Below are 25,005 nucleotides of genomic sequence, written 5' to 3' on the forward strand. Positions count from 1 at the left end.
TAACTTCAGCACATTTATTGGCTCACAAAACACAGGCTTAAAGCAAAAAGTAAGCCCCATTCACATTTTCATTTAGACCACAGAGCTTATGGTATTAGTAGTATTAGAAAAAATAAAGAGAAATCATTTCAAAATGTGGATTATAAATTTATGCTATGACTGTGTATATAAGAGGTTCAGTGGATAGAGAGCTAGACTTGGAGTCAGGATAGATCTAGGGTTCAAATCTTGCTTTGGATGCTAACTATGTGACTCTGAGTGAGTCACTTAACTGTAGGATGAAGATAATAGTACCTACCTCATAGAATTGTTCTAAAGATACAGAAGCCATGTAAAAATGAGCTCACTATGAATGAAAGATACTAATGGGATGTACATTCTGTTATAAAAATTCTTTTCTAGTTTTCTGCTTTCCTTATAATTTTGGTAACATTTGTTTTGTTTGTGCAAAAGCATTTTAATTTTATATAATCAAAATTATCTATTTTACATTCTGAAATGAATGCTCTCTATATCTTCTTCGATCCTAAGTTTTTCCCCTGTCCATAAATCTGACAGATATGGAATGTATATTATCACTTTAGAGCTTCACAACAAACAACCCTGTAGTAAGAAGTTAGAAATATCAATTGCAGATAAGAGGTTTAGAAGAGAGAAGACTGAGAAAATGATTGGATTTGCATGGCAGAACTCTCAAAGGGAATACTTTTAGTCTTCAAGCCGAGGTATAAGGACTACTTTTTGAGAATATTGTGTTGGGAGCTCTTTTTTTCAGTCAGTGGAGTTGGACTTATTCTGAGATTCTATATGGGAAGCACTTTACAAATCTTAAATCACTACATAAATGCAAGCTGCTATCATCATCACCTTCTTCATCATCATCAGTCATCTCTGTGACTTTGGAGACAGTATTTTTTAGATTTTCATGACTTTCTAGATTAATCAGGGCACAACCTATAGCCACATGGATTGAACATGAGAACATTACTAAACCAGTGGCAGATTATAGAATTGCGGTTAGTATAGCTCTATCTCGACAAGCTTGATAGGAAACTTTTTTCCATCTAGACAAATATCTGAAAGAAGGAATTTTCTTCCTTTGCTTCTTGAAATGGATTTCAGTTTGTAACTCTTGTTTTTCTTGGTTGAGAATCAACACAGTCCCAGTGGGAACAGATCCTCAGAACTCTATCTATGTAAAAAATTTGCCAAGTGCAGAACTGAGGCAAAGGGCACACTGTCCTCCTCATGCCAAATCATGTGTGCAGTGTTTGTGGGACAGGTTTATTTTTTTCTCCTAATTTTACAATTATATTTGCATTTCTAGATAGAGTCACAACGGGAATATGTCCAAAGAATATGGCGAGATGGTCAGAAAGGTAGTATCAATACATTTGGACTTCCTCCAGACATAATTTGCAAGCAACTTATCTCTATTAACAATAGCTGGTGAGTCCATGATTGGGGATGGGGAGGAAATGAATTTGTTTAATTAATTCTCCTAGAAAACTTAGCCACAGGCCTAAATACTTTCCAATTTGTCCTAAATTGTGGAGATACTGTCATGTACAGAGCACTGAACTAGGAGTCAGAAGACCTGACCAGAGTCCCATCCTTGCTACAAACTCCCTGCATGATTTGGGGTCATGACAGCCTTTCTAGTCTTTAGTTTCTTTATCAGTAAAAGGAAGAAGTTGGATTAAATAATCATCAAGGTCCATTTCTGGTCTAAAATTTTGTGATTTTTTTTTGGTACAAATTCTACAACCAGAGAGCTCCATAGAATGCTCCTGCCTCCTTTTGAGCAGTTGCCCAAATTCCAATTTATTTGGAAGCTTACAATGGGTAAGATACTTCTTTCTGAACATTTTTGGGGGTCAGGTCTAGAATTTTAATTTATGCTATTGAATCTAAAGGATTTTGGTCTCCTAAGAAGTTCTATTTTTTTTAAAAAGTGGCTCTGACAGGTCTGAGTATATCACTTCCAGTGGCTCCCTATTGCCTCTAGTATCAAAAATGAACTCCAATATTGGGCATTTACAATCTAGGTCCAGGAATCTACCTTTCTACTTTCCAGAAAAACTGGCCTGCTGACTCTTCCTTGTCCATGACATGGGGTGGCTAGGTGGTACAGTGGATAAAGCACTGACCCTGGAGTCAGGAGGACCTGAATTCAAATCTCACCTCAGACTCTTGCTGGCTGTGTGACCTTGGGCAAGTCACTTTTAACCCAAGTTGTCTTAAGACATAAAGGTCTATCTCCAGTCATCCTCATATCTCTCTGGAGGAGAGAGTGATATTGGTGACCTTGCACAGCCCTCCCTCACTTCAATTCAGTGCAAGTCATGACATCACTCAATGCCATGGTCCTCTTTGAGACTGCAGGACAAACAGCAACATGACTTTGGATCTCCTGTTTCCATGTGTTTGTATTGATGGTCCCCCATACATGGAATACTGGCCTCCTCACCTCCATCTCTTAGAATTTGTAGCTACCTTTTTGGTTCTTCTTAAGGGTCTAGTTGCTGAAAGGATTTTACTGATTCCTGTAAGTTGCTAGTGATTTCCAAATTTACTTAGTATTTATTTACTTATCTGTGCACACATTGCTTCTCCAAAATTATTTAGCACAGTATTTATTTACATATAGTTTTATTTACTTAACTGTGTACACATTGCTTCTCCACAATAAAATGAAGGCTTCTTGAGAACAGAGATTCTTGGGGCAGCTAGGCGGCACAGTGGATAAAGCACTGGCCCTCGATTCAGGAGGACCTGAGTTCAAATCCAGCCTCAGACACTTGACACTTATTAGCTGTGTGACCCTGGGCAAGTCACTTGATCCTCATTGCCCCACAAAAACAAAACAAAACCCACAGAAAAACAGAAAGAGAGAGAGAGAGAGAGAGAGAGAGAGAGAGAGAGAGAGAGAGAGAGAGAACAGAGCTTCTTGTTTTTTGTCTTTGCACACAGAAAACACTTAATAAATGCAGATTGAACCGAATTACTGCTGAGGTTCTTTCTGCCATGCTGTGGAATGAAGCAGGACCTATATAAGCCTGCAATTTGGGAAAAGGTGAATAAAATGAGACTGGATACAGGGAAGGAGAAAAAAGACATGATCCAAAAGGCTGTGCTTGCTTTGGGTTTTATGTCTCCAGTGCTTAGCGTGATGCTGGACACATAGGAATCACTTAATCAGTGCTTTTACATTCATGCATTCCATTACCAGAGAGACTGGAGGGGGCTGAACAATGAATGGGTAGGTCAGAGTTTAAAGCCAGCAGGATCTTGCAAGGATTATGGAGCACAAGAGAAAGCAATACTTTGTCTAATTCAAGTAATTTCCCAGAAGCTTGGGGCTTTTCTTAGCGTGTACCTCACTCTGCCTGGCCCATGAGCAGGTTCCCCCCCCTGCCCTCCACCATCTCCTGCTGACCTGGACACCCCTGCTGAATCATGGTCCCCCCCAAGTGTCAGACAGTATCATCACATGAAAAGCTGGACATGCTGAAAATAGCTTTTTAAAGACCAGTTTCTTTGCCCACAGCAAATTTCAGACACCATGAGTTCCTTGAGTTTACCATGGCAGGAAACCAATTTCCTTGTGTTTTGCCATTTTGACACATAATTTCATTCCCTGGAATCGTTCAAGGACCGAGGTAACTAAGTTACCCTCTGTGTTACCCTCTTTAGCTTGATCTGGTCCATTCATTCCCCTTCCCCAGGGGACAGGGAGAGAGAACATAACAGGGAGGTTGGAAACACGATCCTACCCGACCAGGTCAGTCTGCCTGACAAAAAAGTCATGTTTTCTTTTTTTATTTCCTCCCACGCCAAAGGGTAGGATACCTATGGGTGTCCAGGACATACAATCCTGTGCATTTTTCATGCCACAGACCTCTCTGATAAAAGGATTTCTTCACTGCAACCAGGTTGAGGTACCAGCTTTGAAAGAAGGTTGCCTTGGCATAAAATCTGTTTGTTTGTTTTTTAAGGAAATGACATGGGGCAGCTAGGTGCGGTGCAATGGATAAAGCACTGGTCCTGGATTCAGGAGGGCCTGAGTTCAAATCCAGATTCAGACACTTGACACTTACTAGCTGTGTGACCCTGGGCAAGTCACTTAACCTTCATTGCCCCCCCCTCCCCCGAAAGAGCAGGGGGCGAGATAAAAGTCCCCCAAATATAGTGCAAATTAAGGAAATGACTATCAGAAAGGATCTTGCCATGGACTTTAAACCTAGAAAGAAACATCCCGGGAACAAATGCCATTTGGTTGGCGAGATGCTCTCTTTGGGCCTAAGGCACTTGACCGTGATTAAAAATCTAGTTTTTAAGAATATTAGAGCTCCAATCTGCTATTATCTACTAAAGAGATAATTTGGGGGCAGTCAGAACCCTTTGAGGGACCCTTAGTTATATGAGGTATAAACCTACCTTCATCACCTACAGATTAGGAATAGACTTAATCACAGTAGCCTCATGACTAATGACTTAAGGGGCTGGGGTGGGGGAGGATATATATCCTTGAGTGTAGAGATAGAGAGGATCCTGGTCACATTTTTCATTGAGTCAGTTTAATTCAGTTCAGTGAACATTTATTAAATATCTATCACATGCTAAGTATAGTGTTAGTAATTGGGGTTACAAAGTTGGAAAATTACATAGTCCCTAAAAGACAGCATGGCCAAGTGGAGAGAGCGATGGAGTTAACAACTAGTAATAGCTAGCATGTCTATAGTTCTCTAAGGTTTGCAGAACATTTACAAATATTATCTCATTTTATTCTCAAAAATTCCTGGGAAGTATGTCCTATTATTATCCACATTTTACAGATGAGGAAACTGAGGCAGACAGTGGTTAAGTGATTTGCCCTGGGTTACACAGCTAATGAGTACATCTAAGGCATGATTTGAACCCAGGTCTTCCTGATTTCCAAGTTCAGTGCTTAAACATTATGCTACCCTGCCTCCCCAAAATAAGCCACACTCAAACATTTTTGCCTTTATAGCCTCATTGTCAGTGCCTGACACAAGTAGCCATTTAATAAATGATTGTTGATTGTTTTATTTCTCCATAAATTAAAATAATAATAGTAGTAGTATTTATATGGTGGTTTTAAAATTTTCAAAGCACTTTACAAATAGTATATCATTTGATCCTAACAACAAGATGGGGAAATAGGTGTTGCTATTATCTCCGTTTTTACAGATAAGGGAACTGAGGCAGACAGAGGTTATATGGGTTGCACAGGCACACGCAGCTTTTGAATGCAGGTCTCCTGATTCCAGCTCTACTATCCAATTCACCACCTAGTTGCCTTTAAAGCAGATGCCTATAAAGTTTCAGCAGTTGTCTAGGGGCTTGACAGAGTAATTTTGTCCATTAGTCTTTGAAAAATGACCTAAGGGCTTATATGAATCTAACTGTTAACCTGGAAAATTATTTACCTAATTGTATTTTGTTATTTTTAAATAATAATAAATGTTTTAATTTAAAGTTTTGAATTCCAAATTCTCTCTCTCCTTCCCTCCCTCCCTCCTCTCCTCCCTGAGGTGGTAAGCAACCAGATACAGGTTATGCACATGCAATACCTAAGTGTATTTACTGTTGCCAACAATGCTGTTTTATATTCAACCACTCTTTCTTTTATGCAAATGATTCTGGTTTTAGTGGGACTACAGTTAATCCCACAGTTTGCACTCTATCTCCATTAGTCAACAGAAATTTCTAGAAGGCCTTGTTGTACCAAAGCACTGTGCCTGTGTGGCTGAGACCTGGGCTGTGCCTTATGGCTGTTTTCAGAGTGCATTCTTTCTGCTTCTTAGGATTCACTTCAAAATTAGAAAGTACATTATTTACTGGGATCCTATTAGCAAAGTAGAGTTTCAAGTGGCAAACCCAGGCTATTTTTCAAGAAATGAAAAGAATTCTGTGGTTAGTACATTGCTTAATTGTGTAGGCTTGTCATTAATCTGCCTTATTCTTCAAGCCCAGCTTTAAAAAGCATTTACCTGTTGGAGTTCCATCCTTCCCTCGGCCTGGCCTCCCTCATCCCTACAGCTCTACAGCACCTTTTCCAAGAGTTTTGCCACATCTACAGGCCCCACACAGCTCACGGCATCACCATTCTGGAGAAACAGGTGCTCCAACTGGCTCTGGACACTTGGCAGTCTGTGAGAAAGCCTGAGTCTCTCTACAGTGCTCAGCTTCAGAAAGACGTAGGTTGATCTCAAAAGTGGAGTCCAGGTTGTGGTTGGTTACTTAGAAATGAGATCCTCACTGTTTCAGAGCTCTGGCTCTTTTGAAATGATTTCCTTTTGTGTATCCAAAACAGAACTGATAAAATCCTGGGCTGTCCTCTTCCTTATCAGTGATTATTTTTTCCCAGTGGTCAAAGAGGACACAAGCAAGATTTGAGTAAAAACATTAATGTTTGGATATATGCATAGACATTTACTTTCTGGTTTATGACTAGATTTTTGATGATTGAAATTAAAAATGATATTTAAAGTAGTTTTCTACTCAAGGGGTTCCTAGAGTTTACTATTTTTGTCATTTTGTTTTTCTCAGTTAAAGGCAGTGAGATGTGACTTAGAAATTTGCCTAGTTTTTGTAGGTGATTTGAAATCATGTTTTTTTTTTCTGAGCATGATCAATTTATTAGCAAGAGTAGCAATTTCCAATAAAAGGGATCCAAGGCCCCTTAATGGTCAAGGATCCATCTGACAAAGCAGTTCTTTTTTGTAGTTGGTTACATGTTACCAGAAGTGGTCCAGTGATGTCAAACTAAACTAAGACTATGATCACACAGAGATAAAAGTCAGGCTTGGCTTGGTTGATTTGACTCAGAGGGGTGGTTCCTATAACCCAGACTCATATTTCCTGGAAAGTGTTGTAGTAGGCAAACATACTATCACCAGGTTGACTCATCTTTCCTTTCCCCTTCCTCCCTTCCAAAAACTTACAGATTTTGATTCGTTGTGGTCAGGCTATAGCCCATAGGAATAGGGAAGTTAAACCTTTACAAACTCCATTACTGAGGCCTATACCATCAAGTCCAGATTTGATCCATAAATGTTGATATAGTGATTAGATACAATCCTCAATCAATAATTAAAATAATTTTTAATGTCCTATTTTGATGATATTGTGATTAACTCATAGACAATGAAGCTGGGTTCCTACTCTATGTGATTAAGGGGCCCTGCCTGGACCCCAAGTGATCTTTTCCACTGGTCAGTCACAATACTATTCTCCTCTCCTGAATGGCCTGAATTTTTTAGTCATTAGAACTACTTCTCTGGGTTAGACATCAAGGGGAGGGAGCTGGAGAAAGGAGGAAGAGGATGATTATTTCTAATAGAGCACTGTTAAAATGTCCTGAGGACTTATCCCATGAACACTGATTAGTTAATGTCCATTTTGGAAGGCTTAAAAGATATTAAAAAAAAAAAAGATACTACTACCTAGAATGGACAGATAAGATAGAGATCCATCAAGCAATTAATCAATTAACATTTATTAAGTGTCTATTATGTGACAAGCACTATTCTAGATATACTTAAGTGGTCTTCTGGGAAAAATAAGGAAGTTACAGTCCTTAGATGAGGCAAGCATGTATTATAGCACAATAGTGGTGGGTCTCCTAGATTACCAGAAGGATAGAGAAGATACTGAGAACTGGGACACCAAATGGATACTTGGCCTGTTTCACAGCTTTGCCCAAGATAAGCCTTGAGTAGAAGCAAAGCCACAGCTAGCAGTTTTATGACATGACAAGCTTCACAAAATGTATTGCAGTATTGATTTTTTAAGACAAATTAGATGGTGAGGGGTTCTGGGACACCCTAGGGAACCTCAAGAGTATTTCTGGGAATGTCCCCAGAAGAGGAAGTGATAAGGAGCCTACCCTGGGGTTCAGCCACCAAGAAAAAGAAGCATACCATCTGGTACCTGCCTGCTTTAACTTAGTACTTTTGTTAATTAGGTTAAGCTCATCTGTATCTATGCTGCTGGAGGATTATAAGAGCTATAAGTGTCCTCTAAATTTTGATGTCCTGGGCTGAACCCCCAGTTTCCCTGCCCTAGTTATGGCTTTGAGTAGAGGACGGTTGCATTTCCAGTTACTAAAAGGTTAAATTTTCTTGAAACTTTTGAAAATATCAGAAACATATTCCTACCAAATTATTTTTTGTATCTCCTATGCTCTTTTTTCTATTTTTGTTTCTCAAACCATTAATACTATGGTTGAAAGAGCCCTGAACCAGAAGTTGGGAGAGTTTGAGTCATGCTCCCAAAGATGTGTAACAATGAGCAAGTCACTTTTCCTCTCTGAGCCTGTTACCTTATATGTAATATGGGGGCAATAATACCTACCTTGTTGTTGTAAGGGCCTAGTGAAATTAAATGGAGGTTAAAATGCTTTGTAACCAATAAAGTGCTAGAAAAATGTAAGTTATTTTCATAGCACATTTACTATTAAAAGAATTGGGGGGGTTATACATGTATGATTATGCAAAACATTACCATATTTTTCATTTTGTACAAGGAAACTTGATTAAAAGAAAAAAATGAAAGAAAGTGAAAAATAGCATGTTTCAGTCTGTTCCATCAATATCAATTCTTGAAAACATTTTTTAAAAATTGGTTTTGTATTACTTATGTTTTTAAAAGCACTTTCCCTTCACAGTTATTTTCAGATGCAGTGATGGGAGATCCCTTTCTCGTAGTTGACATAGGCATGCTGGTTCTAGAGTCTGAAGCAGGGGAAGGAAAGAAACAAAGTAGAGATTCTCAAGCTTTTCTTCTGGAGACCTTCTCCAGACTTTTGGAACTCTTGACTCTCCGCTACCGACTGATAGAAATGAGTGTGGAAACTGCACACTTAGCCCGGTAGGTATAGTGGGTTATCTATCCTTCAGATATAGGGCAAGCTTTGCAGTAGGGCATATGAGAGATAGCCAGAAGAAAGAGCTGTTTTCTTTTTTTAAACTTTATTGATACTACAGTCACTTCCCAAAATGTTGGCTTCTCCACTCAACTCTCTTGTGTAACAAAGAAAAATAGTTAAGCAAACCCAAATAAACAACAGATCCTCATCTGGTTGTATATGCAACATTCTTCACTTGAAGCCTCCAACCTCCCTTCATAGAGGAAAAAAGTGTTTCATCATCTGTCTTCCAGGTCCAAGATTAGTCATTGTAGTTAATCTGAGTTTGACTGTCTTTTAGTGTTGTCGATGTGCATATGATTGTCTTGGCTGGTCTCTCTTCACTTTGCATCTGTTTGCATCTTACCATGTTTCTTCAAATTTTTCATATTCATCATTTCTTATGGTGCAATGAGAGAGGCCTATTACATTTAGCTGTTCCTCGATCAATGGGTACCTGTTCTTTTCAAGTCAGTATTTTACTAAGAGCCTACTATGCAGGCACTGTGCTAAATTTTGAGGATATAAAGAAAAGAACAGAACAAAACAAAACAAAAACAAGTCTGTACTCTCAAGGGGCTCACAATTTAATGGGGAAGACAACACGTAAACTCCTGTGTACAAATGAGATAATAGATATAGAAATAAGTATAGATATATAGATGATAGGGATAGGGAGAGGGATAGGGAGAGGGATAGGCATGTGGGTCTGGATGTGATATAGATATATACATATCTGTGTATGTATGTGTATATATGGGTATGTATATAGCTATACGTGTATAGTTATATGTATATTTTATATACAATATACAAACATTATTATTCACATATACAAACAAAATACATGCATGTATCTTGTCATATATGTGCACATAAAACACACATATAACAAGCTATATCTTGTACATATATGTATAATAGTTTGTACATATGTGCATGTTATACTATTTACAAACAAGATAGTTGCATCATGCTTGTACACGTATGTCTATATCTATAGTTTTACCTATTATATATTTATATATCTGCATCATACAAATAATATATATAAACCTATCTAAATACATACATGTACACAGGTATCATAGACCTGTATGCATAAATATATGTATTTACATGTATATTTATCATGTGTATGCATATTGATATATAAGATAAAGTAGAGATAATCACAGAAAGAAAACATTAAGGGGGTCTGGGGAAAGATTCTTATCGACGGTAGGATTTAAGCTGAGACTTGAAAGAAGTGAGGGAGGCCAAGAGGCTGAGGGTTCTAGGCATGGAGGATAATCAATGAACATGCAGAGTTGGGAGATGGAGTGTGTTGTGACAAAAACAGCAAAGAGGGCAGCTAGGTGGTGCAGTGGATAGAGCACCGGCCCTGGATTCAGGAGTACCTGAGTTCAAATCTGACCTCAGACACTTAACACTTACTAGCTGTGTGACCCTGGGCAAGTCACTTAACCCCAATTGCCTCACCAAAAAAAAAAAAAAAAAAAACAGCAAAGAGACCAGTGTCACTGGATCATGCTATTTTGGTTTAATGAAAAGGTCCAAGCCAAACTGCGGAGACTTAAGAAGAGAATGAAAAGAAGGGAAGTGGAAGTACCAATTGTACAAGGCCTTTTCAAGGACTTGAGTATGAAAAGGAAGAGAGATATAGAACAATGGTTGGTGGTGATGGATGGATCAGGCGAAGGGTTTCTGATGATGGAAAAGACATATGTGTAGGTAATATGGAAGCAGTCAGGAGACAGGGAGAGATTGAAAGTGAGTGAGACTGTGGGGATGATACATGCTTTCAATTTTTTTGCTACAAGCAGTTCAGCTATGAATATTTTGTGTGTTTGAGACTTCCTTTGAGGTTTAGTGTGGGGAACAAGAGGCAAGAAGAGTTAGGAAGGAAAGGCATCGAGGGTAAAAATACCTTGGCACTGAGAAAAGGCTCACTCTTCATTAGAGACTGAAGCAAATAAAAAGAGGATAGAGGATTATGTCAAGGGGCTTTGCAATTTAAAATAGGAGAAAAGATACTCTATTTTCAGTAAAGTATGAGGAGACGTTCTCTACTGAAAGAGAGCAGGGAAAATGGTAGTATGAGAGGCTTGAGGAGATAAGAAAAGATTAAAACACTCTAAAAGGTACAATAGAAAGTCAGGGAAAAGTAAAAGGATTCCTTTACTGAACTGAGGACACAATTGAGATTAGAGAGAACATAAATGTGTAATGGACCCACTTAGCACAGTGATTTTCTTCTGCTTCTTTGGGTATATATCACACAAGAATGGAGGTGGATGATAGGGGTAAACCAAAATTAGGCTTAGCAAGTAATGAGGGGTGAATGTTAGGACAAGGGGCAAAAGATTTCAAATACAGAAAAAAGTATGTAATTGAATGGTTATGATAGAGTAAAAAGCACACCAGTCAGAGGACCTGGGTTCAAATATTGCCTCTGACATTTACAAGGTTTCAGTTTTTTCACTTATAAAATGAATAGTTTGGATGACCTGATAATAGTTTTAGATGACCTGAGTTCTCTTTCAGCTTTAGATCTATAGGGTCAAGATTAGGAAGGAAGAAAAGTAAAGCCAAAGCAGGGGTGAGGATCTGGGAGAGTACTGAGGGGATGGAAGGCCTGGCAGTAGAAACAAGAAAGAATTATAGGAAGAATGAGGTACAGGAAGAAATGGGACATACTTTATTAGGGGGATTGCTGGGTCAGAGGCTATCATTCTCACAAAATTTGAAATTTTTTCTAGAATAGTTGGACCTAGTTATCAAGTATACCAATAATATATTAGCATTTCTATTTTCCCATAGATCTCTAAAATTAACTATTTTCCATATTTTTATTACTTTTGCCAGTTTTATGACCATAAAGCAAAACCTCAGATTTGTTTTAATTTTCTTTATTATTAGCAATTTGAAGCATTGAAAAAGATCTTTTTAAAAAAAAAATTAGGGAGATTAGATGTCCTTGTTCAGTAGGTAGATTTTGTACATTTCATTCACTCATCCATCAACCCCTTAATAATCATCCATTATGTGCAAAGCACCATGATAAGCACAGGAGAAGATATAAAAATATCCAAGATATGGTCTCTGCACTAATGATCCTGACAAACTAGCAGGCATATGTACCTTTTGTACAACTATGCAAAAATGACATAATCACTATAATGAAGAACAGAATACTAAGTGAATGAGAGAAATACAAAGTGCCATCTGAGATCAGAGCAAGGAAAGATGATTTCTATCTGGGAGGTTTGATCAATAAATTTATTGGTATAGTGATACCAGCCTGAACACCCATTTATTCTTCAATCCCTTGTAATGTGATTTCCAACCCTACCATTACCTGAACCTACTCTCTCAAAAGTCATCAGCAATCTCTTGTCATATTCTACAAACATTTAGAAAAATACTAGAGAATAGAATTTTTTTTTAATTTTAATTTTAGGTTGTACAAGATATTTGCCCAAGAGATGGGCTTTGATGAATTCCATTTGTACTTGAGGCCAGTCTACTTTGAATTCGCATCACATAAGGAGAAGGCAGACCAGCCACCTCCAATGTTCATTACAGCTCTGCTGGAAGATAATAGACGGGCAGACAGGTAAGTCTGCATATATTATTTGTCTTCTTTGGGGTGGAACAAGATCAGAGGAAATGCAACCATGACTCATACTCTGTTCCCCTCGTGAGTGATCTCCTGAATAGAAAAAAAAATTCTAACATTATTTATAACCTGAATTGAATCATGTAGCTAAACTTAATCCTCAGAGCACTGGGCCTGCAGTCAGGAAGACCTGAATTCAGATCCAGCGTCAGATAACTTTCTAGTTGTGTAACCATAGGCAAGTCACTTAATCTCTGTCTACATTTCCTCAACTCTAAAATGGGAAGAATAATAGCACTTATCTCCCAGGATTGTTGTGAACTTCAAATGAGATAATATGTGTAAAGTGCTTAACACAGTGCCTGGTGTGTAATAGACACTATAGAAATACTAGTTATTGTTGTTATTGTTATTACCTATCTAGATTTTGATATTTTGAAATTTAGGAGAAAAAAAATGAATGAGTGCTAGCTAATAAAAAAATATATATCAATATGAATTTTAAATGAAAATAAAACACACTGACTCACAGAATTTGAGAGTGGGCCTCAGTGGTCATCAACACAGAGCCGTACATGAAAGAAAAGCTCACTATCAAATCCTTCACAACTGGCCACACAGCCACCCCGTGGAGACTCAATAAAGTGGAACTCGCTGCCTCCTGAGGCATTCCACTCTTGGAAAGCTCCAGTTGGGAGGAAGCTTTTCTGACAGTCTAATCTTCTGTCTTGGTTCTTTCCCTTGGTTTCCTATAGAACAATCTCTCTACCACATGACTGGCCTTTAAAAATGTGACAGTTGTCTTGTCCTCCATTAATTACCATCATGGTAACTATGAAATAAAAGAAATAAGGCAAACTGGTAGGATAGGATGAAGAAATAGGTGTGGCAACCAATGTAGTTAACACAGTGTTGGGAATGTAAGAGGCTAAAATTCTAGCTCGTCTGTCTAAAACATCTAATGAGTGGTCGCCAATAAAGTATAAGCTTTAGCAAGAGTTTAGACTTTTAAGCATTTATTAAAGAGAATAAGAATTTGGTGAAGAGAGAGAGGCCTAGATTCATCTATCTATCTCGAGAGAGCCAGCCTCACCCCTTCTTCCTCCCACAAGCAAACGTCACTTCCTGACGCCAAAGAAAAGCCACATGTCTTGCCCTCAGACGCCTTCTCCTCATGGCAGAGCTTTCCTACGGTAGCTCTCCAGCAGGTGAGGTCATTACAATCGTTACAGGAAGGAGCTGGCAAAAGGCATGGGGTGAGCGAAGGATAAGTGGCTAGGAGCCTCAGGCCCTGGCTGGGGTGAATTCCAGGGTAACACACTGTAAAGCCTAAATTGGACAGGAGGTCTCGAGGGCCTTTGTTCTACACTTATCAATCCATGAAATTCTACCCAAGGCTCCTTAAGCTTGGTCTTGGCAGCCATGGTTCAGAAGAAAATAAGTGAGACCTGACCAGAAGTCTGAAGGCCATCCAAGTAATAGGGTTGCTCCCCCCCACACACACACACACAAGAGGAGTTTCTAAGAAGAAAGAGCTAACCCAGAAAGAAGGTAAAGATGGAGGATAGGCAGTGGGCATTGGAGGGAGTAGGCTCAGAAAATTTTGGCCTAGGAGTTGACTTTCTAATTATGCTGTTAGATAAAGTTAATAATGATCAAGGAACAAATAAACAATGCATGGAATCCAGTGTCATGTCCAGGAAGCAAGGCCTATTTTGACTTTTAAAAGGAGATGAACAAGAAGAATGCTATCAGTGCTACCCAAGAAGAAAGCATGAAAGAACTAGAGAGAATACCAGCCTGCAAGGAAATTTCAAAGTCTTCATGGTGTAGAATGCAAAAGCAGGGTGATAAGTATATTTAAGTTGTTGGTTCTCCCTCTCCCCCAATAAAATATACTAGGTTCCCTGTTGGAAGCTATCCAGAAGCAAATCTGGTCTTGCCTAGAGAGTCCTCCTTTGGAAAGGGTAAGAATTTGAGGAAAAAGCATTTGAGATTTCTCATACTTTATGAAATAGTTGTTTTCTTGAAGTCAGGTGTCCTGAATCTTCAAATATCAATTTAAATGTCATAAAGGCACTGGTCTATTAAAGGAACCCTGCACTTCATATTTTTGCAAAATAAGTAATATTTTGTAATATAAGTGACCTCCAAGTGAGCTGCTGCTTTATAAGTTTGGATCTTTTCTCTATTGAGTGTTTGATAAAGACAGCACACATGCACAACAATTATCCATAAATGTCTATAAACTGATAGTGTCCATCTTTTGCTTTGAGACATTGAGGGACCACTGATACAGATATTCCCTTCAATAATGCAGATCTCAGGGTGAATGTGTCCTTCCATCCTGTGAAGCTCTTGTCTTGTCCAACTCTTCCTATGAGTCACACTACAAGGGATCCATGTCACATGCAAGGGACCTTCTTTTAGATCTTTTAACATCGTGTGGATCCCAATGGAGCATACAGGTTGTTTGCTGCTTATCCCTGGTTCTTGTTGCATGACTGGCCCACATTCTTTTCCATTCATAAATTTCTCTGATCGAATACTTCATTTCATTTTTCTTGTGCAGTTCTTTATTACTAATATATTGAGGCTTACCCACACCTACTAATGTACTTCACCATTGCCCTTTGGTTGACCTTCAACTTTAATTCTTCAGAGATTGTGGTATCCTATGACTTGAATTCAGGCATACCACATCACTGGAAGAATGTTATTATTAAAAAGATAGGCATTTGTATCAGGGAGAAACTGGCTTCTGGAGTAGACTTTTGTGCAAGACTTTATATGGAAATATAGGTTGAACAAAGAGTCTCTCGCTCTCTCTTTTTCTTTCCCTTTCTCTCCATCATTTCCAGCTTAGTGACCACAGTCTGAACCCAGACAGTAGAACTATATTAAATAACTGCTCATCTAGGTAGTAACTCCTGAACCCACCAAATGTTATTCTTTTGTTTATAATGTCCAAGGTTGGGGGCAGCTAGGTGGTGCAGTGGATAAACACTGGCCCTAGATTCAGGAGGACCTGAGTTCAGATCCGGCCTCAGACACTTGACACTTGCTAGCTGTGTGACCCTGGGCAAGTCACTTAACCCTCATTGCCCCCCCCCAAAAAAAAAATCGAAAACAAAGGTGTAATGTCCAAGGTCCTAAGCCATCAGATAAGGGTTATCAATGAACAATCGCTGAGCCTTTGAGTAACTAACTGCCTATGTGATCTACAACAGTAGTGTCAAACTCAAATAGAAACAGGGCCATTAAACCATACATAAGGACTTAGAGAACTACATATTAACATGATATATGTTTTATTATATTTTCATTTATTTTGCTAAATATTTCCCAATTACATTTTAATCTGGTTTGGGATCACTTGAGAATGTTGTGATCCACATACAGGTGGGCATATGTTGACACTTCTGATCAACACAGTGGTCTATGTACCATACCAGTGAATAGTCTAAGTAAAAAGCATCGCTCTGGTTGGCTCAGTGAAGCAAGTGATTCACAGAGACCTTATCAGGAAGCATTTAATGAAGACCTTCATAAAATATTCAAATACAATTTACCTTTAATAAAATTTATTTTGCCCCCACACGGCAGTTCTAGTCCTGGTGCTGCCATGATTCAAATCCAGGTCTTCCATAGGCAACAGCCTCCATAGGTTTAAACAAAAGATCAGCATTCTTTTTGGTTTTTGGATTTTTTTTTGAGGGGCAGTGAGGGCTAAGTGACTTGCCCAGGGTCACACAGCTAGTAAGTGTCAAGTGTCTGAGGCTGGATTTGAACTCAGGTCCTTCTGAATCCAGGGCCGGTACTCTATTCACTGTGCCACCTAGCTGCCCCCAAAAGATCAGCATTCTTGACTTTAAATGTCCCAATTGCCACATATTTTGGTACAGAATTATTATAGAGTGCTTTGTTACTTTCTGTTGTTGTTGCTGAATCTTTTTTTCTGTTGACAAAAATGAATCAAAAAGAATCACAGTACCATTGAGAGAGCTTTTGTTTGCTATTGCTTGATTGGCATTGGTTTGGGAGAGTAGGCTATTGCCTTAAGTTTGAAAAACAAAAAGACCCTGAAGTAAAATCATAATTTTCCTTATGGATCATGGAATATTCATGAGAATGAAAAAGTAGGGAAGGGATTTAATGTAAGTGGACCCTGGGCAATCAGACATTGTTTGGAAGAGAGTAAGGCCTTGCTTTCCACAGATGCCATGGAGCCCAAGGACTGATTGGAGGAGAGGGAAACTGCTGGGAGCCAGAAGGAGGAGGTACACTGGGATGAATGCCATCAAAGGTTATGGTAGTAAGTGGAAGTGGTCATAGCAGAGGTAATCAGGACCAGACCCTAAAAGGATATAGACTGTGTGGAGAAATCAGAGCAAGGGAGAAAGGGGTCAAGACTAGCAAACTGGCAGGCAATGATATAGGATGCAGATGTTGTCTTCATGAATTTCCAACTCTACCCATGCCGTTGAGAAACCCCCCTATTGATGGTGTGAGTTTATGTGAGACCAGGCACTGATGCTTTGGGCATGAAGAAAAGATAGCACTATTTCCTTGCTAAATGGGTTGTTATTGTTGTTATTGTTCAGCTGTTTTAGTCATGTGCAACTCTTCGTGACACCATTTAGGATTTTCTTGGCAAAGATACTGGAATGGTTTGCCATTTCCTTCTGCAGCTCATTTTACAGATGAGGAAACTGAGGCAAACAGGGTTAAGTGATTTGCCCAAGGTCACAAAGTAAATGTCTAAGGCTGGATTTGAACTCAGCCCAGCACTCTATACTTCACTATCTCGATACACCTACTAAATGGGATTTGAAGGCAAACCCCACCCAAAAGGGGGGAAAAAAATCAACCCACCCCTTAACTTATTTACAAAGATCCTTCCCTCATTGCAGAGTTTGTTTAGAGTTCCACTTGCACAGGTTTTTGGTGACTTAGAATGTTCTGTTATTTCTTTGAGAGAGGATTGAAATATATTCCTCCCTTTGTGCCCCATCACCCTTGCCCTTCAATCCTGCCTATGTTTATGTGGCTCCCCTGTAACTAAAGCCAAGCTGTTGAGATTGATGTACTGTCTATGAACCCCTTAATAACTGTTGAGAGTCTTGCTGCAGATTTTGGATTTTTCTGTGTAAAATGCAAAATAAACCTTTATATCAAAAAAGAAATTCAAAAGTATAAGGTAATATGCTTTATGTAAAAATGTTTATCAGGAGCATGTTACTTGCAAGTGAATTGACATAAATACTCCTAGATGAGAGCTAGAAACAAGTAAAATTCATGTATCCCCAGTAGTCACTGGATGTATCAGAACACTAGCCACAGAGATGAGTTATTCTAAGGAATCACTCAAATTAAACCCAGTCCAGAAGCCAAGGGCAGTGAACTCTAGCAACTCTCATTAATATAGGGATCTCCCTCTACCAATGCTGGTTGGCAGTTTTTCTGCAACTTAGAATCTTAGAGAATTACCTGGAGATTTTGGGGGAAATGAAAGTAAATCTGATTTCATTATAGAAAGCATTTGACACATAGTCAGAAAACCTGAGACCTTTTTTTAAAATCTGTTCTGGATTCAGTATTTACCTTGGCCAGATCACTTCACCAACATCTGCTTTACTCTTCCTGTCAATAACCATGGAATATCAACATTCAGTTTTGTAAAGCATTAGAATTGGTTTCCTCCCTCATATATTATTGATTTGCTTCCCCTGAAGTTCTGTGATTGCCATGAGAATGGCCTGGTGGAGGGGGGGAGAAAGAAAGAAAGGGGGGGGGGAGAAGAAGAAGAAGAAGACGATCAGGATCAAGACGACAGGATCTTGCAACATAAATCAATGGTAAAGATCAAAGGATTTAGAATTTAGAATCAGAAGAGAACTCAGAATTCATCTACTCCTAAGGTCCACAGTGTATGAGTCATTTGCCCAAGGCTTCAAAGAGTAAGCAAGCATCAAAATGGGGATTTGAATCCAAATCCTTGGACTCCAGATCCTGTGTTCTGTCCATTGTCTCATACAGCAAGCCAGTAAAGATCAACTGATAAGATTGTTATGACTTGTTGGGAATTCCTGCATTACAGTAGGGAATTTGTAGATTCACATGATATTTGGTCATTTGACTATATTATATTGAAATTGATATGATTTCAAAGCACTAAATTGGGCTGAATACAGACCCTGGGCCATACTTTACCTGAAAATCTGACTTCAATAAAATCTGAGTGCTGGTAGTAATATAGAGCTCCCATTTCCGAAGAGTTTGAACTTTGTCTTAGGGTTAGAACTCTACTTCCCACTTATAGATATGTAGTAAGTATGTTTGGGGCTACTCTCTCAGAGACAGACAGGCTACATCTGCCTTCAGGGTACCAGGAGTATCCCTAGGTTTCGAGGGTTGTTTCTTCTCTATTGTCATCATCTAGAGACCATACTAGCTGTGTTCCCACCACTGATAAATGCCAGCAACTAGCACCCCAGTGTGGTGTTTACAAAGGCTAAAGAGACATAGTTTCTGGTTATTTTCATCATTTTATTAATAATGCCACCATTTTGGAGACAGCTAGGTGGTGCTTTGGATAAAGCACGGGTCCTGGATTCAGGAGGACCTGAGTTCAAATCCAGCCTCAGACACTTGACACTTAATAGCTGTGTGACCCTGGGCAAGTCATTTAACCCTCATTGCCCTGCAAAAACAAAAACAAAAACAAAATAATGCCAACATTTTAATAAAAGGATGGTGATTTGGCCATCTCTCTCTTAGACCAAAGACAATCATGGAAGTGACTTACTTCTTGTATGTCCTTTTGGAAGAGGAGTGTTCCCAAGAGTAGCAATCAACTCTGCTTGTTTACCAATTAATGAGAGAATGAATATTACAATGAAGGGCTGGACCTGAACTTTACAGCATTTACATATAAGTTAGCCCCAGCCTTGGGCTAATTTCTCCCACTTTGATTGCTTGGGAAATCAATTCAAAGAATTTATCCCCGGGGTGGCTAGGTGGCACAGTGGATAAAGCACTGGCCCTGGATTCTGGAGTACCTGAGTTCAAATCCGGCCTCAGACACTTAACACTTACTAGCTGTGTGACCCTGGGCAAGTCACTTAACCCCAATTGCCTCACTTTAGAAAGAAAGAAAGAAAGAAAGAAAGAAAGAAAGAAAGAAAGAAAGAAAGAAAGAAAGAAAGGAAGGAAGGAAGGAAGGAAGGAAGGAAGGAAGGAAGGAAGGAAGGAAGGAAGGAAGGAAGGAAGGAAGGAAGGAAGGAAGGAAGGAAGGAAGGAAGGAAGGAAGGAAGGAAGGAAGGAAGGAAGGAAGGAAGGAAGGAAGGAAGAAAGGAAGAAGCTTCTCCTAATCCCATGGTTAGCATACAGGAACCAATTATAGGGTGTCAATGCATGCTCCACAGTCTCTTAAAAATATTTCCATTCCATGTTATCCCAAGTCTCCCAGAAGTAGGTTTCTTGGCCTCTTCACACTTGGAGACACTTTCAGAGATACCCCAAGCATACCGCAGACCTCCATTACTGTCGGTAATTGTTATATGGTGGCTCCACAGAATTCACTGTCATAGAATGAAAAAGTAGATAAGGGAATGAGTCAACTAACACATATTAAATACTTACTTATTAAGTACTTACTTTTTCCATAGAGAAGTGAGCGTCTCAAGTTTTGCAAATGAATATAATTTTCCCAAAAACAAAGTGTAAGGAAAGGATGGATAAGAGAAGTAAAGTTAATCTATTTTCATTTCTTCATCTTTGAAAAGCTTACTGAAGATCTGGGATCAAAATGTTTTCTGTCTTCCAAATGGGATTGTAGTAGGGAGTAGTTAATCTTTCTGGGGACTGGAGAAAATTGGTACTTATAGCTTAGAGTCCCCAAGGAACCTGAATCCTCAGCCAAGCTGTTAGGGAGCAGGGAAGGATTGTGACACACATTTGGGAGAAGAAGGGATACGATTTCATTTGTTTTTAGCATGAAGGTATCTGCTAAGCACATACTGGAGACGGTAGATTAAAGGTGACAGAACAGGGTAGAACATACTACAGGAATATGACAAGGGAAGGGGAGATACTTGTCACTTGCTTCACAGCCATCACACTTGGAACTTACAGAACCAGGGATTCTTAACCTTTTTTGCATCATGGACTCCTCTGGCATGCTGGTGAAGCCTGTGGACTTCTCAGAATAAAGTTTTTAAATGCATGAAATTAGTACACAGGAATACAAAGGAAACCAAAAGTTAAGGAAAATTGAGCTGAATCTTTTTTTTTTCCTTCTAAGTTCATGGACTTCATGGGTTCATGGACACCAAGTTAAGAAACCCTGCATTAGAGGGAGAGAAGCCTTATGAAAATAAGACTTTTGGGGGCAGCTAGGTAGCACAGTGGATAAAGCACTGGCCCTGGAGTCAGGAGGACCTGAGTTCAAATCTGGCCTCAGACACTTAACACTTACTGCTGTGTAACCCTGGGCAAGTCACTTAACCCCAATTGGCAATTGGGATTTGAACTCAGATCCAGAGCCAGTGCTTTATCCACTGTGCTACCTTGCTGCCACCCCCCCACACTTGACACTAGCTGTGTGACCTTGGGCAAGTCACTTAATCCTCATTACCCCATGAAGGAGAAGGGGGAGCAGCTAGGTGGTGCAATGGATAAAGCACCAGTCTTGGATTCAGGAGGACCTGAGTTCAAATCCAGCCTCAGATACTTGACACTTACTAGCTGTGTGACCCCAGACAAGTCACTTAACCCTCATTGCCCTACCAAAAAAAAAAAAAAAAAAGGAGGAGGAGGAGGAGAAGAAAATAAGCCTTTCTCAAAATATATCTCTCAGATCTTAAAATAAAACCAAGTTCCTACCTCACAGGTTTGACATGAGGACACAATGAGATCATATATGTGAAGAACTTTGCTTTTACCTCAAAACAAATAAATATTAGCCATTATTGTATTATTACTCAAACTATTTCTACAAGTAATTTGGATAGGATTTTCCTGGAATAGAAGCATTGAGTGCTGTGGTAGACAGGCCAGCATACAAATTAGAAAATAGTGGGTAACAAGGGTCCCCACTTCTATTTTTTAAAAACTTAACACTTTCCTTTAGGGAAAAAATAGTGGGTTTCTCCAAAGTAGAACTATGCTTTTAAAAATAAATTATGGGGCAGCTAGGTGGCGCAGTGAATAGAGCACCGGCCCTGGATTCAGGAGGACCTGAGTTCAAATACGGCCTCAGACATTTAATACTTACTAGCTGTGTGACCCTGGGCAAGTCACTTAACCCCAATTGCCTCACTAAAAAAAAAAAATTATAATTTTTTAGAAATATTTTTCAGTATTATTTATTTTACAGTGAGATCTTCTTTGGGGGTACAGCACATATTCAGGGCAATATATATTAGAAGCAGCTGGATGGCTCAGTGGGTAGAATGCTGGGTCTGGAGTCAGAAAAACCTGAGTTCAAATCCAGCCTCAGACATGTTTCATTTTACCTCCATTAGCCTTAATCCACTGGAGAAGAAAATGGCAAACCACTACAGTTTCTTTGCCAAGAAAACCCTATAGACAGTATTGGTGTGCTATTGTCCACCGGGGGTTACAAAGAGTCAGACATGACTGAATGATTGAACAACAACAGCAACAACATATATTTAGGAATGTCCTATATTTGGACTGATATGGTATATTTTAGTTCTCTAAAGCCTTTTGGGAAAAGATATCAGTAATAAACCCAATAAATATAAAAATAAATATAATGATATTGTCATTCCAGATAAGGAAATTAAAGCATTTATTCTACCCTTTAGACTACCGTATATATTTCCCATTAATGACATAAGTCATATCACTGGCACTACTTTATTTTTTTTTTCTTGTAGATATACTCCCTCTACACTTCAATTGGCCATCTCTGAGGTGGATGATAATCATATTGGAAAATTTAGTTTTCACAAAAAAGAAAGCATTTCTCAGGTAAACTGTTTGTTTTTCTCCCAAAGGAAGTCAAAGTAAACTAACCAACCATATGCATATTGCCCATGACTGGAATCCTGTTATTTTGGGTCTAGAATTTTAATTCCTTCTTGTAATCACAGTTCCCAAAAGTTCAACAAGAATAATTATGTTTTGTTTTTATATTTCTTGTAGTTTGGCATAATTTCTCCCATACATATTGTAATAAGTGTGACAGGAATCCCTGTTAGGCATTAAAATTAATCTAAGTTTCCAAGCACCTTTTTTTTTAAACTGCCTTTTTAAAAATGCACTTCTTTGGGGAGACTTTTTTTTGTCGGGGACGGGGACGGGGTGTGGGGGGGTGGCAATGGGGGTTAAGTGACTTGCCCAAGGTCACACAGGTAATAAGTGTCAAGTGTCTGAGGTCAGATTTGAATTCAGGTCCTCCTGAATCCAGGGCCGGTGCTTTATCCACTGCATCATCTAGCTGCCCCCTCTGGGGAGACTTTTAACTGAGTTTTGTTAAGTCATACAGTAGAATGTAAGCTCTTTGAGAGCAGGTTCTGATTTTCATTTTTGTTCTCTACATCCCCATCAACTTGTACAAAGCTGGACATACAGCAGATACTTCATAAGTATTTGTTAAACTGAGTTGAATACAAGAAATGTACTGCTGTTCATTCCTCTCTGGCTCTTCAGGAGATTTTTCTTTGAGGGGCAGTGGGAGAGGGAAGAAGAAATAAACACTGACACAATGTGGATTGCTTTATTCTGCATGGCAGCCTATTTCTGGGTATAAGTCTTTCAGAATTTGTCCAGTATCCCCAAAGGAAGCTGAGTAAAATTTGTAGCTTCGGGGAAAAATTAGACCTGGGTGACTTCGATGAACTGAAATCAGTGCTCAAGGCTACCCGAGAGACCATTCGCTCCAAATATTGCCCTGGGGCTCTGAGGCCTGGGCCAGCATTGTTTCCAAAGGTCAGGGGATGTTTCCCACCCAGTGAACTGGATGGCACACATCATCCTACCTTTCCCTTTGTGAATGAAGAACAACTTGCCAGTGTTTCTCATCCTTTCTCCCTTCAGCTCTTGTTCCATTCAGGAGTGGAAAACATGCAAGTGACTCTCGCTTGCCAGACTACTCATAAAAATGCTCTGATGGTCACTGCCCAGCAGGCCGCCTTTTGCCACAGCCCACATTCGCTCTGCCCCGTGGACAGACAGGTCAGTCCACAGGATTAGACAAACCAAAGAATTGCTGTGCTGTCACTAGCTGAAGCCAACTAATTGCAGCTGGGGAAATTGGCTATTTGTGATCAGGGTTTTTCTCTTTCAGGAAATGTGAATCTATGACCACATCCTTTACTATATTACTAGTCTGTCTTTTTATTTCTTTTTTCTCTTTCTCCACTTTAATGGGCTGGTTATTGATTTATTTTCTATAAGTCACTTTAGGAGGCTGGCCAAATGTGAGCAATGCACAAGAAAATGTGAGAATTAACCTAGGCCTAAGGAGATGAATTTTCCTCCTGGCCCATAAAGCTTGAGTTAAGGCTTATTATTGCTTATTACTCATGCAAGTTCCCTGAAGAAGAAAGCAGACAAATTTGAACAAACTATAAAAGAATGATCTAGTGAGCAAAGGAAGGTCAGGTCCCTGGGATAAGGAAGTCTGGTCCCTCACAGGATGGTAACCTGATTGGTCAGTGCCGACCTTTCCTACTATGACTAACACATGAGTTCTTGGTACTGAGGTGGAATGAAAGGAATGCTATAGAGAGGGGAAAGGATGAAAGGACATAAGTGTTTCTGGAAGGGACCTAGAGAGGGAATCTTTACACAAAGTATAAGCAGAGAGATTAAACATTAGATTTTTAAAAATTATTTTCTTAAATCATTCTTGTAAATAGACTCTGAAGCTCATCTGGTTGTCAGGGATTCTTTTCAGTTCATTAACTAAGGAATCCTCCCTCCTACCTTGGTCAACTCCACCCTTTTCCCTTTGGCTTCTTTCCATTTCATTTGAATAAAAGAATATAGGCTCCTTCTTTATATACTAAGAGCCTCCTGCCTCACCCCCAGCCCTGATGGGGTGAACTGTTTTAGCACAGATAACTATGAAAGCTAAATAAGCGATTAGACATGGACATTGATTTTTAAGACCCACTGACTGCCTTTTTTCAAGGACCTAATCTCATGATTCAAGGCATACATACATAGACACACAATATACACACATATATACATACTTACACACATACATGTTTTTTATTATACTGAAATGCCTAAAGAGCTTTTGGAAGAAATGTTTGAGAACCACTAACAGGACTTTCCCTCTTAGGTCACCTTCTTTCCTTCACTGTAGGTTGTCCTGGTGTGGCTCTTACTCAGTCCTTTACTGCCAGACTAATGTTTTTTGCCTTGTGAAGGATGAGGGGGAGGAGAACTTTTCTTTACAAAAATGTCT

At 39.2% G+C, this 25,005-nt stretch overlaps 1 protein-coding gene across 1 annotated transcript in view; it reads left to right on the forward strand.

The window, feature by feature from the left end:
- Window positions 1-25,005, forward strand: part of LOC122753467 — a 204,839-nt gene that overhangs the window by 74,736 nt on the left and 105,098 nt on the right. The window contains exons 18-23 of the mRNA XM_044000859.1: window positions 1,328-1,449; window positions 5,996-6,224; window positions 8,696-8,898; window positions 12,399-12,554; window positions 22,463-22,556; window positions 23,625-23,762. Of these exons, the coding sequence (XP_043856794.1) occupies window positions 1,328-1,449; window positions 5,996-6,224; window positions 8,696-8,898; window positions 12,399-12,554; window positions 22,463-22,556; window positions 23,625-23,762 (942 nt within the window). The remainder of the gene's footprint in view (window positions 1-1,327; window positions 1,450-5,995; window positions 6,225-8,695; window positions 8,899-12,398; window positions 12,555-22,462; window positions 22,557-23,624; window positions 23,763-25,005) is intronic.

Source organism: Dromiciops gliroides, chromosome 4 (genome assembly GCF_019393635.1).
Source record: "Dromiciops gliroides isolate mDroGli1 chromosome 4, mDroGli1.pri, whole genome shotgun sequence".
NCBI lineage: Eukaryota > Metazoa > Chordata > Mammalia > Microbiotheria > Microbiotheriidae > Dromiciops > Dromiciops gliroides.